At 40.1% G+C, this 12439-nt stretch overlaps 1 protein-coding gene across 1 annotated transcript; it reads right to left on the bottom strand.

Annotated features, from left to right (window-relative positions):
* Window positions 1-3800: 3800 nt before the first annotated feature.
* Window positions 3801-7843, bottom strand: LOC139393105 (RAD51-associated protein 1-like). The gene is made up of 9 exons (XM_071141459.1): window positions 7681-7843; window positions 7302-7348; window positions 7032-7176; window positions 6183-6289; window positions 5885-5977; window positions 5623-5760; window positions 5336-5515; window positions 5078-5230; window positions 3801-4944 (listed from the first exon to the last, which is right to left on the bottom strand). Exons 1-9 carry the CDS (start codon window positions 7776-7778, stop codon window positions 4817-4819), a joined length of 1089 nt encoding a protein of 362 aa, XP_070997560.1. The 5' UTR covers window positions 7779-7843; the 3' UTR covers window positions 3801-4816.
* Window positions 7844-12439: the final 4596 nt, after the last annotated feature.

The following is a 12439-nucleotide window of genomic DNA, read 5'->3' as shown; positions in this document are numbered from 1 at the left end:
AGTTCAAAAATGCAATTGTCAAAAACAGTACTAAATCATCAAATGTTTAATCATTGGATCAGTTTTTAAATCACACACACAGCTATGTCTTACTATACTTGTAAGGACTTTTTGGTGGACCAACAATTGATTGCCATTTAAAATCATATTTTCCCTAACCCTAAACATTAGCCTAAAGCAGCCTTTTTATAAGTGAGGACCGGCATGCCCTCACTTCTCAAAATTGTACTGTAAAAAACGAATGCACGCACGCACGCACACACACACACACACACACACACACACACACCTTATAATTGAAAGGGAATTACACATCAAGGCAAACCATGTGTTAGCTCATCCAGAGTGGAGAATCCTTTGAGATGTGGAGGAGAGCCATCTACACCTTCATATGATTCATCCTACATACCCCAAGCGTGAAGTGGGTGGTACAGTATGTTCTACTGAAGCCTACGTCTGCACGGTCAGTCATCTCGGGGTAGACACGACTACATAACTGGTCGTTTCATAACACGTTTTTAACAGTGCTGACAGAAAATACCTGTTTTCTTTTCATTGCTACCCAGTGTATTTATCTCACCTTTGATATACCATCCATATATGTTTTTTTTGCCATTACACAAGCTGCAGTCTCCATGGTGATATGATTTCCAGCTTCAGTCCACAATATTGAAGATGCGCATACAGTCACAACCAGTCCTCACTAGTAAGCCTCCAGCCTTTATCTGTTCATGGCTATAGGCTAAAGTGTTTTCTTAATGCAGTGTAGCAGTTATACCCAAAAGTGCAGTTGAGGTAATTGGGCAAAGGGTCATTGTCCACACTATTTTTGGGCTTATAACACTGGACCAACTGGGAAAAATTGCACAAAGGTAAAACATAGCCCTTTTTATTTTCTAGTGGAAACAAAGGTGTGTTTTTCCTGCAGCATGATGGAGTGCACCAGTAGACCTGTGTTGTTGTAGGTGGGTGTTTATTCTCTAACTTTAGTAGTAGGAGGTATCCAAGGCTAAGGAGTATGGAGGGACCACCCACTGGTCTAATCCAGATCAGGCTAAATGCCATTAGTAGCCTGCCCTGGACTGACTGCCAGAGACACAGAGGAAAACCACTCTGGAAGGAGCAGAGCTAGGAGCATAAGCACTGTGGTGGACATCAATAGCAACACAACTCAGAGCACACAAGGCAGTGTTAAAACTATAGCAATATAACTAAAACACAGTGGCCAAGCCTACATCTCTATTGTTAAGACCTCTACACACACACACACACACAAACCAAATGCCCTTCATGCAGTATGAATTTATATGATTGAATCCAAGGTAAATCCAACAATAACAAATAGCATTCAATAACAACCACCTCTTCACTGCTGATCCAAATAAAGACAAAACAGGCATTAGTAATCTGCCCTGTTTAGAGTCTTACCTTGTCATCTTCATGTCCCAGAACAGGCCGGGGACAGACAGGCTTGGCCTGTGTAGCTGGCCTTTCCCAAGGACCCATACTATAACACAGATTGTATCTGCTTCTATCTGCATACAGAGTCAGATAGACAAAATATTGTCTTGAGTAGACTAATATGGCGCTGCTGGCTTTACCCTAAACAGTGCTGTCTGTCAGGGGTCAGAACCGGTCTAACCTTGCTGGTCAGAGTGAACTCTATCCTTTTGACTGAGCAGTGTTGGTGACACAACTGTCCCAGACAGGCAGGCAGGCAGACAGACACCTCAGGCAGGCGGTGGCTGAGGAATGGGAAGTGAATGACAGGTTCATTCCTCTGGGAATGTGTGGGTTATTTGACTTAGCTACAAGGGGTCAGAGAGTGCACATACTTGCTTTTCTTTGTGCTTTTCCAACTAAATACTTAGACCAGGAAAACACCGGGGACACACCACAGACAAGTCAACAGAAATGTCCATCGCCATGTATAAAATGACTGCTCAGTGGACTGTCTATATAGCATGTATAACATGTTGTAGAGCACCCAACGCCTTTGGCTTATCACTCCCCATAAACCCTGAACACGGTGTAAGCAACCTGTCTGCATTGTCTGCCACTCTGAACCATCTGTCGGCACATCCGCCATGTGGTGGGGTGGGGTGAGCTGCACTGTCTGTTCCCCTGTCCGCTGTCCATGGTGCTGGAGATGAGACAGGCAGTCTGGCTCAATGTCAGCCAGGTAAGCCAAGACAGGTTTACGTCACCTCCTCCACCCCCTGCCGAGGGCAATGGGCTAGTGCTCTAACAGGCCATTTTCGGCTGCCACTGTTTGCAACCACATATGGGAACAATGAACAGACATGAGCATTTTACCTGAAACAAAATGTATAATGTGATGTTTCTTTTGAGTCCAATAGGAACCAATGAAAGCAAGCTTTAAATCAAGCAATGCTCATGTTTTTTTCTTCACTTTCATTATCAGCCCCAGCTGAGTTCTGATAGTATGTTCCAGAGTTTGTGGCAGATCGTGCTGCAGCCAGCAGCCCTAAATAGACATTTGATCAGAGAAGTCTGTATAACAACATATCTAGTAGCATGGAGATGTTTCCTTCGTGCATGGCGTGTAGAGGGAATTCATCATCTCTCACTATTTCATATTCCTGCCTTTGATTTCAGGCTTCCTCTCACTGGTATGCTACATAAAAATGAATTAGCACCACTGGATCAGGGAGTCTCCTGATGATAATGACTACTGTTTCAATTATTTGGAACTGCAGCATTGCATAGAATTCAGCCTGTGCAGAGACTGTGCTACTCAGATATCAACATATGGTCTTTTTTAATTGCCAGAGGATTGAAATTTAACTAGGGTAGGGCTTCAGATTGATGGTAAGCTTACCTTCTTCCTGTGGTAGGCCCAGTTGGATCCAAGGCTGGAGTTTTGTTGGACTGTTGGATTGTGGGCTGATCTCAGGTGGTCAAGACATAATCTAAGTGTCTGCTAAATGCCTATATTATACATATCAAGAGGAATACAGTACCTTTTCAACAATGGGAGAAGTTGGTTCCTGTTTTCGATAAGTCTCTTCAATTTATATTTCATTTCTTTCCTATTGAAACAGAAAGGTCATCAACTAGAGAGGTTGAGAGTCTGAAGATTTTTGATCTTTTGTGAGCAAGTTTTTTAAATCATATTTGTCTGTTATCCCTTTAGATGTTTGCATACAGTCAGTTGATGAGTAAATAACACAGCAATAGAATGAAAAAAAATAGAAAATGCACTCGAAAATTAGGCAAATTCACGGTTCTTTTTTTATATTTTTTATTGTTAAACAACATCTTAAATGGAAGTCATACAACTAATTCACACTTACTTTCGCTCATTGGATGGATTTACTTCGCTCATGTTCGGTGTTTGCTGCTGCAAGGTAACATAGTAAACGAAATATTGAACTCAGTCAAACGCAATGGTCAAACTGACTATGCATATATACGCGTCATGTCATTATGATTTCATGATGTCGTAATGGAGATACATTCGGACTGACGGCGGCGCGCTGTCGACTGATCAGCGCTAAAAGTGAAATTAACACGTAAAACAACGCATTATGTAACGCTAAAAATCATGATAATGTTAAGTGATTCACTTTCCATTTCTGGTTTTGGGAGAAATGAGCATTATCATTCACTCGAAAAACAACTGTCCACAATGTTCCATACCACAGGGGAGATGTTGCACAAACTCATTTGGGCCTATACAGGCGATACTGGAAACATGCTCACTACATAAAAACGTATCGTTTATATTGAATCTTTAATGTTTTATATTTACACATTGTACAAAGCTTTCGCTGAACAAAATCCACAAAACTTTTAGAAAAATAGTTTCCTATTCTACTTGATGTTAGTAAAATCAAGGTAAAAAGTTATATAAAGGGCCATTCTGTAGTTGCTACATCCATTATTTTACTTTTAAAATAAGCTGTTTTACTCCAATGTTTGTGACAGATAAACAATAAATCAACTAAATGCAAACAAACACTACCCACTGGGCAGCCTTCAGTTCAACTTCTCGTTTTTATTTACATTTGGTTTAGTTGTCAACTAACGCGAATTTAACATAAAATTAACAACAAATGTCATGTCGTTTTAGGTTAAAAGTTGGGTGAAAAAAATATATAATGCCCTTACCTTGACTTTTTGTAAATCCAAATCAGTTTTTCACGTTGATTCAACTTCATCACATATATTTTTTGGGTTGAAATGGCGTGGAAACAAAGTTGATTCAACCAGTTTTTGCCCATTGGGTATATAGCCTCAAAACATGGTTAAAACTAGTTTTGATATCACGGGTGGTCAGTCCTTACATCCACAGCTTTGTCTATGAATTTCAGAGTGGTTACATTTCTCCAGCCTCATCCCTCAGCTTTTTACCAAAACGGGGGCGGGGTCTCCCGCTTTGTTGTTGATTCAACTGATTGCCACTTTAACAATGATAATTTTGCATTTTAAGATAATTATATCCAGCAGAGTGCGCCATTGCACCATTTAATTTACATGTTGGAGTGAAAACTAAAAACAGACAGAAGACAAACTCTATTTGAAATAATAAAACACACAAAGGGTTTGAAATCTGAAGGCTTTGTTATAGGCCAAAAAACAGTATAAGTTGGGAATTGTCCTTTGTTAAGTCAAATGGTCCAAAAGAAAAAAGCTGTTATAAAAAGGAGAGCATGTACGACCCCAGACTAATAATAATTTACAGTACAATTTTAATGCCTCTTATAAAATAGACAGATCTAGAGGATTACAAAAGAAATCCTGAAAGTCAACTGTCAATTACACAGAGCCCCTCTCTAATAGATAGGTGGGGTCAGTGACTAGCAACACTGGGGTGCAGGGGTTTGACCCGCACCATGCGAGACAGTCCAAGTCTTAGACCCTGCCCTGGAGACTTCACTGGGGCACTCTGTGATGAGCTGGGACTTCTTCCAACGTGACCTGATGACAAGTTGTATGATAAAAATAATGGGTGAACTGGGTCTTAAAATGCCTGAATACAAGGCACAAACATGCAGTCCTACAACTGCTTATGAGATTACGATGACCTCCTTGACCTTTCAGTCCGTCTTACCTGGAGGATTCCACTTGGGTATTCTGCCCCCCGCTGGACTGCCAGAGACTGCAGGTCTGGAGACAGGAGAAGTGCCAGGAGACCTCTTGGGCACAGAGGCTGGCTTGGCAGTTGGACTTCTACCTAAGGTGGGAGTTTTTAGATTGGGAGTCCCTGTAAGGAACAGAAGGACAATTTGATTGAAACTCTGCAGGCTGGGAGCATAAAAAGATTGAGTTATTAGAATGGCAGTTCATAGTTCCTAAAGCTATTAAGTACCTGTCAAATGTGGTTTGGTTTTTGATGGTTTTGAAGGCTGCTTTTCTTCCTTTGGTTTAGCTTTTGGTTGCTCCTTCTTGGCTGTCTTCTCTTCTGTGTTCTTTTTCTTTGGTTTCTTTACTGTGAACTCATCATCATCACTTTCAGCTGGATCACTGAAATCAGCATCACTCTCTGAATCTGAATAGAAAGGAATATTCACTATACAGTACGCAACAAATGTGTGTCATGTAATACCTGGAATATAGAAAAACAAAGAGCTTATGCCTTTGGGTTGCTATGACAACCTGGTGTCCCTTTGGGATTGTAGTCCTCATCGCCATCCTTCAGCATGCTCCTTTGCTGCTCTGTAGCCTTGGAAGCTGCCTTCCTCTGTCTGGAGGGGGCGCAAGGGGATCCCCGATCATTCGTGATCTGGTCAAGGCCTAAGGGAGGAGAGGATCTAATCACAAAGGGATCACTAGTGACTGTGAGATGCAAAGGCATTGGATTGAATAATATTAAATAGATTTGGCAGTGGTGGGCATTTGAGATATCAAAAATAAATACCTAAAAGGTTGATGTCCACACAGGAGTTGGAAAGGCGTAATGATGGATCCAGATTTTCACCATCTCTTTGTGGTTGATTCTTGACATATTTTTCTAAAAATATATAGAATAAAACAAAATTAAATTGCAAATAATTTTTGGCACTGAGTGAGAAATGTGAGTCATCCATTCTCTACTGTATGTATGTGCATATTGTGATAAAACTACCATGGAGCCAAACCACTCCAAATTGCTGTTTTGCTGTTGAACAGCAATGTTTCAAACACCAGCTGTTAAGAATCAACAATAAAATGCAAACCTGGATTATAAGAACATTGTTCCTCATTTATCTCGGTGGTTTTAAGCAACGACAAAGTAAGAGCTGCTTCCAAATCTCTGTCATACAGCTTCTCATCCAATGGTTTCCTGAAAAACACAGGTACAATTCTGATGTTAGCATATTTTACATTAAAGGCCTTCTCAAAGTGACATGTGACAAAAGTGTGACAAAGCTAACATGTAACAAGTGATATGTGTAGTGTAGTTGAATTCTGGTCATCCTGACCTGCAGTGCTGAAGTTTCACCGACAATACTGATCAACATAGAGCAGATTGATCACAAGGTTACATTCAGAGAGACTTTGACTCTGTATCACCATGACACATCAAAACACCCCTACTGCCACTGGCCTCAGAGACCTTGCCAATGATTCACCACACCTTGTGGCTTTTTGTGATTTGATGCATGGCAGATCACAAGCAACGCGTCTGGCTAAAAGACTCATTTGAGTTTGAGCACTGATTTATGGAGTTCTCTGGGCCAGTGGTCAGCCTGATGTCATTCCATACACCATCTAGACACACTGTCCCGAATACTGCCTGCAACTGGCTATTTGTTATTGTTTATCTCTCACTATGCAGAATAAGGTGAAGGGGCACTGACTGAGGGCAACAAAGACATTCAGAGTGTCTGTGTTCTGAATGCATGCTTCTGTTTGCATAGCTGCTGTCACACACTACAAAACTGTTAAGAATGTGTCATACCTTTTGTCTCCACAACATATATATTGAGGAACAAAGAAACAAGTAATTCTATTGAATATATATATGGTGTTGTTTTATAAACGTTTAAGGGTTCTTTCTGCTTGTTTCTGATTCCACTTCCTACCTGTTCTTGTGGCCTATGGGTTGTGAGCTAGTCTCTTGACTGGAGGCCTTGTTTGAAGATTTCTTGCTCTTCTCCTGCGCTGGCTCTTTCACACTCTCCTTGGCTTTTTTGCTGGGTGGTGCTTTCACAGAGGCAAAATCATCATCTGTTTCACATGATCAGAAACAGTGGGACACATGATTACATACAAACCATAAAAGGAGAAGGGAATTGCAACACCAACTGGCTATTTACACCATAAATTAATGAAATACATTGGATTTGACATACCATCAGCCAAGTCCTGGAAATCTGAATAATTTACAAGCTTTGTCTTCCTGTCAACAAACCACACACACACACACACACACACACACACACACACACACACACACACACACACACACACACACACACACACACACACACACACACACACACACACACACACACACACACACACACACACACACACACACACACACACACACACACACCTTATAAGTGACGAGATTTGCAAGATCAAGTAACGTTAGTCTCTCTAGACAGACGGGTTGCCTCCCACAATGTACTGATGTCGGTCTGGGATTCGTACTAACGTTACGTTAGCAAGTTACTGTAGCTAATTAAGCTTAGCTAATAAAAAAAAAGGTAAGCTTTGGTTACAAACCTCGATGGTCGCTCCATATCAGTTTTATTTTCTTTAGCGATGGTTAAAATTATATTATTGCTCAAATGTTTTAATGATCGTATCATAAAAGTAGCCATAAAACATACTATGCAGATTTCTTTCAACAGTGGTCTCTGGTACACGAAAACAAAATTTCAATCATCCCGCCCGAAAATGTGATTACAAATCTCACGATTTAGATTCGTTGATTCGTCGTTTCTTGTTCTTCACGTGTGTGTGAGCCAAAGGGACATTTTCAATTCTATAGTATCGTTGCGTCCTCTCTCCTCTCTTCGTCTCCTTCTCAAAACCCAATGGAGAAGAATGTCAGAGGGGTGGGACCTCTGGCGTTCTCCTCCAATGTGTTGTGAGAAGGAGACGAGATCTTCCCAAAGATATGTATAACTAACCCTCCTTGTTCCATCTGTGTGATGGTGAGAAGAGGCGAATCTACTGAGAAGAAATACAACTTTCACCAATCTATAAACACAGGTCTAGGATCAGATTAAACCAAAGTATAGTTTTTATTTTACCTTTAGTCAACTAGGCAAGTCATTAAGAACAAATTCTTATTTTCAATGACGGCCTCGGAACAGTGGGTTAACTGGGGCAGAACGACATATTTTTTTCCCCCTTGTCAACTCGGAATTTAATCCTGCAACCTTTCGGTTACTAGTCCAACGCTCTAACCACTAGGCTACCTGCTGCCAATAAAAGTTTAATCAACAATCAGTAATCAATTAACAATTCGAGGGGTTTTGTTTTGTACAGAAATCGTTTTCTGCTTTACTTTTATTGAATTGTAAATTATGTCATTGAAGTTGTAGAAGTAGCAAGTGTTATGTGTGGCCTCTGTTTCAGGGCTAAAAATCGCTGAAATTAGATTAGCTAATTTAGATTTTGTTGTGTGAATTAACAATATCAACTTAATTAATTTAATTCGAGTTGTACAGGTTTAGCTACATAAATTGACATTTTAAGGAAGTGCAATATAAAAGCAATAGTGTAAAGTACTTAAGTAAAAATATTTTAAAGTACTACTTAAGTATTTTTTGGGGGGGGGGGGGGGGTATCTTTACTTTACTTTAGATTTTTTTGACAACTTTTACTTCCACTTCACTACATTCCTAAAGAAAATACTGTACTTTTTACTCCATACATTTTCCCTGACACCCAAAAGTACTCGTTACATGTTGAATGCTTAGCAGGACACGAAAAGTGTCAAATTCATGCACTTATCAAGAGAAAATCCCTGGTCATCCCTACTGCCTCTGACCTGGCGGACTCACTAAACGGGAATGCGTTTGTTGCTTTTTTTTGTAAATATTATTCATTAAATTTATTTTTAAGGGGTGCTTTGTTTGAAAATTATGTCAGTGTTTAAACCATGTACATTTAAAAAACATTGTGCCATCTGGTTTTATTAATATGAAATGATTTATACTTTCACTTTTGATACTTAAATATATTTTAGTAATTGCATTTACTTTAGATACTTAAGTATATTTAAACCAAATACTTGTAGACTTTTACTCTAGTAATATTTTACTGGGTGACTTTCACTTATACTTGATTTATTTTCTATAAAGTTATCTTTCCTTTTACTCAAGTACGACAATTTACATTGGCTGATGTAAAAAACGCTTCATAAATACATTTGATTGATTGAATGATTGGGTACTTTCTCCACCACGGTATAAAAGGTTAGTGCTGGCTGTGCTGGCGGAAATATTTGAGGGGGTTATTGGTAAAGTTGCCATACCGACCGGCAGATGGCACTATTTATTTATTTTATGTCGTTTGTCATGTGTGTCCAACTGGAATGTATGCAGCCGTCTATACACTTGCGTCCATTCAGGATGCAAGGGTGTCGATTTCCTTCTTAACTAGCTTTAATGGCGAGCCGCCAGAAAAGAACTGGAAAAAATATGCGTACTGTGTTAATAAAAAATACACGCCATTCCGTTCAGCCAAGGGTAAACAACAGACTGCTGCAACAGGATTGGCTGAACATCAGGAAGTACAGTAGCATTAGCCACTCTAGCATGGTGGTGGAACATTATGTTGTATTATCAAGACATTAAGCATATTGTTCCTGCTTTTTCCTGGCAGCTTTCCATTCAAGCTCTGTGTCAATCTAAGTAACATAAAAAATAAAAATAAATCCCAGTCAAAATTAGTCAGTTTAAACTAGAGATTACATTTTTTTTGCATGGCCTGCGTCTCAATCTGCCGCATGACGGCTTTCCACAATTGCGGTGGAAGGAGGCCGACCATGAGTGTTAGACCATGAGACATCATGAAAATCGTTCTTCTCTCAAAAACGTTAGTATTGTTCGAACGGTTTGGGCTACAAACTAATGTCACCACTTCATGGAAAGATGAGACTCACTCACAGTGCCCTTTCCCACCTGGACAAAAGGAAAACCTACAGTGTATTCGGAAAGTATTCAGACCCCTTGACTTTTTCCACATTTTGTTACGTTACAGCCGTAACTTTAAGCGTCAGCTGTCAGAGCAGCTTACTGACCTCTGCAGCTGTATACAGTCCATCTGTAAATAGCCCATTCAACCAACTACCTACCTCATCCCCATGTTTGTTTTTGTTTTTCTGCTCTTTTGCACATCAGTATTTCTACTTGCACATCCTCGTCTGCACATATATCACTGCAGTGTAAATTGCTAAATTGTAATTACCTCGCCACTATTGGATTATTTATTGCCTTACCTCCTTACTTCATTTGCACACTTGCACACACTGTATACAGGTTTTTCTATTATGTTATTGACTGTACGTTTGTTTATCCCATGTGTAACTCTGTGTTGCTTTTGTCTCACTGCTATGCTTTATCTTGGCCAGATCGGAGTTGTGAATGAGAACTTGTTCTCAACTGGCCTACCTGGTTAAATAAAGGTGAAATAAAAAATATATAAAAAATAGTTTTAAAAAATATTCTAAAATTGAAAAAAATAATAATAATGTCCTCATCAATCTACACACAATTCCCCATAATGACAAAGTGAAAACAGGTTTTAAGACATTTAAAAAAAAAAAAAAAATCTTATTTACAAAGTGTAACGGTCAAAAGTTTGGACACACCTACTCATTCCAGGGTTTTCATTTATTTTGACTATTTTCTACATTGTAGAATAATGGTGAAGACATCAAAACTATGAAATAACACATATGGAAACATATAGTAACCAAAAAAGTGTTAAACAAATCTAAATCTATTTTATATATGAGATTGTTCAAAGTAGCTTCCCTTTGCCTTTGTCACGCCCTGACCTTAGTTATCTTTGTTTTCTTTATTATTTTGGTTAAGTCAGGGTGTCAGGGTTTTTTTTTTTTGTATATCTATGCGGTTTTGGTATTGTCTAGGTAAATGTAGGTCTATGGTGGCCTGAATTCCCAATCAGCTGGTTCCTGAATTCCCAATCAGCTGGTTCCCAATCAGAGACAGCTGTTCATCGTTGTCTCTGATTGGGGATCCTATTTAGGTTGCCATTTTCGTTTTGTGGGTTATTGTCTATGTGTAGTTGTATGTCAGCACTCGTGTTATTAGCTTCATGTTCGTTTTGTTATTTTGTTAGAATGTTTAGTGTTCTTCGTTTTAATAAAGAAGAATGTATTCATCTCACGCTGTGCCTTGGTCTCATCGTTATGACGAACGTGACAGTCTTGATGACAGCTTTGCACGCTCTTGACATTCTCTCAACCAGCTTCACCTGGAATACTTTTCCAGCAGTCTTGAAGGAGTTCCCACACATGCTGAGCACTTGTTGGCTGCTTTTCCTTCACCCTGGGGTTCAACTCATCCCACACCATCTCAATTGGGTTTAGGTCAGGTGATTGGGTTTGTATAGAGAAGATTGTCAGATTTGGTAAGCTAAGGACACTGGGACTAAACACCTCCCTCTGCAACTGGATCCTGGATTTCCTGATGGGCCACCCCCAGGTGTTATGGGTAGGCAACAACACATCTGTCACGCTGATCCTCAACACAAGGGCCCCTCAGGGTTGCGTGCTTAGTCCCCTCTTGTACTCCGTGTTCACTCACGACTGTGTGGCCAAGCACGACTCCAGCACCATCACTAAGTTTGCTGACGGCGCAACAGTGGTGGGCCTGATATCCTACAACGATGAGACAGCCTATAGGGAGGAGGTCAGAGACCTGGCAGTGTTGTGCCAGGACAACAACCTCTCGCTCAACGTGAGCAAGACAACGCAGCTGATCGTGGACTACAGGAAAAGGAGAGCAGAATACGCCCCCATTCACATCGACTGGGCTGTAGTGGAGCAGGTCGAGAGTTTCAAGTTTCTTGGTGTCCATATCACCAACAAACTATCATGGTCCAAACACATCAAGACAGTCGTGAAGAGGGCATGACAATGCCTTTTCCCCCTCAGGAGACTGAACAGATTTGGCATTGGTCCCCAGATCTTCAAAAGGTCCTACAGTTGCACCATTGAGAGCATCCTAACCGGTTACATCACCGCCTGGTGAGCATCCCCCCTGTTTTTACACTGCTGCTACTCTCTGTTTATTATCTATGCATAGTCACTTTACCCCTACCTACTTGAACAATATACCTCGACTAACCTGTACCCCCGCACATTGACTCGGTACTTGTACCCCTGTATATAGCCTTGTTATTTTATTGTGTTACTTTCTATTTGATTTTTTACTTTAGTTTATTTAGTAAATATTTTCTTAACTCTTGAACTGTACTGTTGGTTAAGGGCTTGTAAGTAAGC

The sequence above is a fragment of the Oncorhynchus clarkii genome, chromosome 33 (assembly GCF_045791955.1).
Source record: "Oncorhynchus clarkii lewisi isolate Uvic-CL-2024 chromosome 33, UVic_Ocla_1.0, whole genome shotgun sequence".
NCBI classification, from domain to species: Eukaryota; Metazoa; Chordata; class Actinopteri; order Salmoniformes; family Salmonidae; genus Oncorhynchus; species Oncorhynchus clarkii.
Note: the sequence above shows the minus strand (reverse complement) of the source record. Positions and strands in the feature narration are given on the sequence as shown.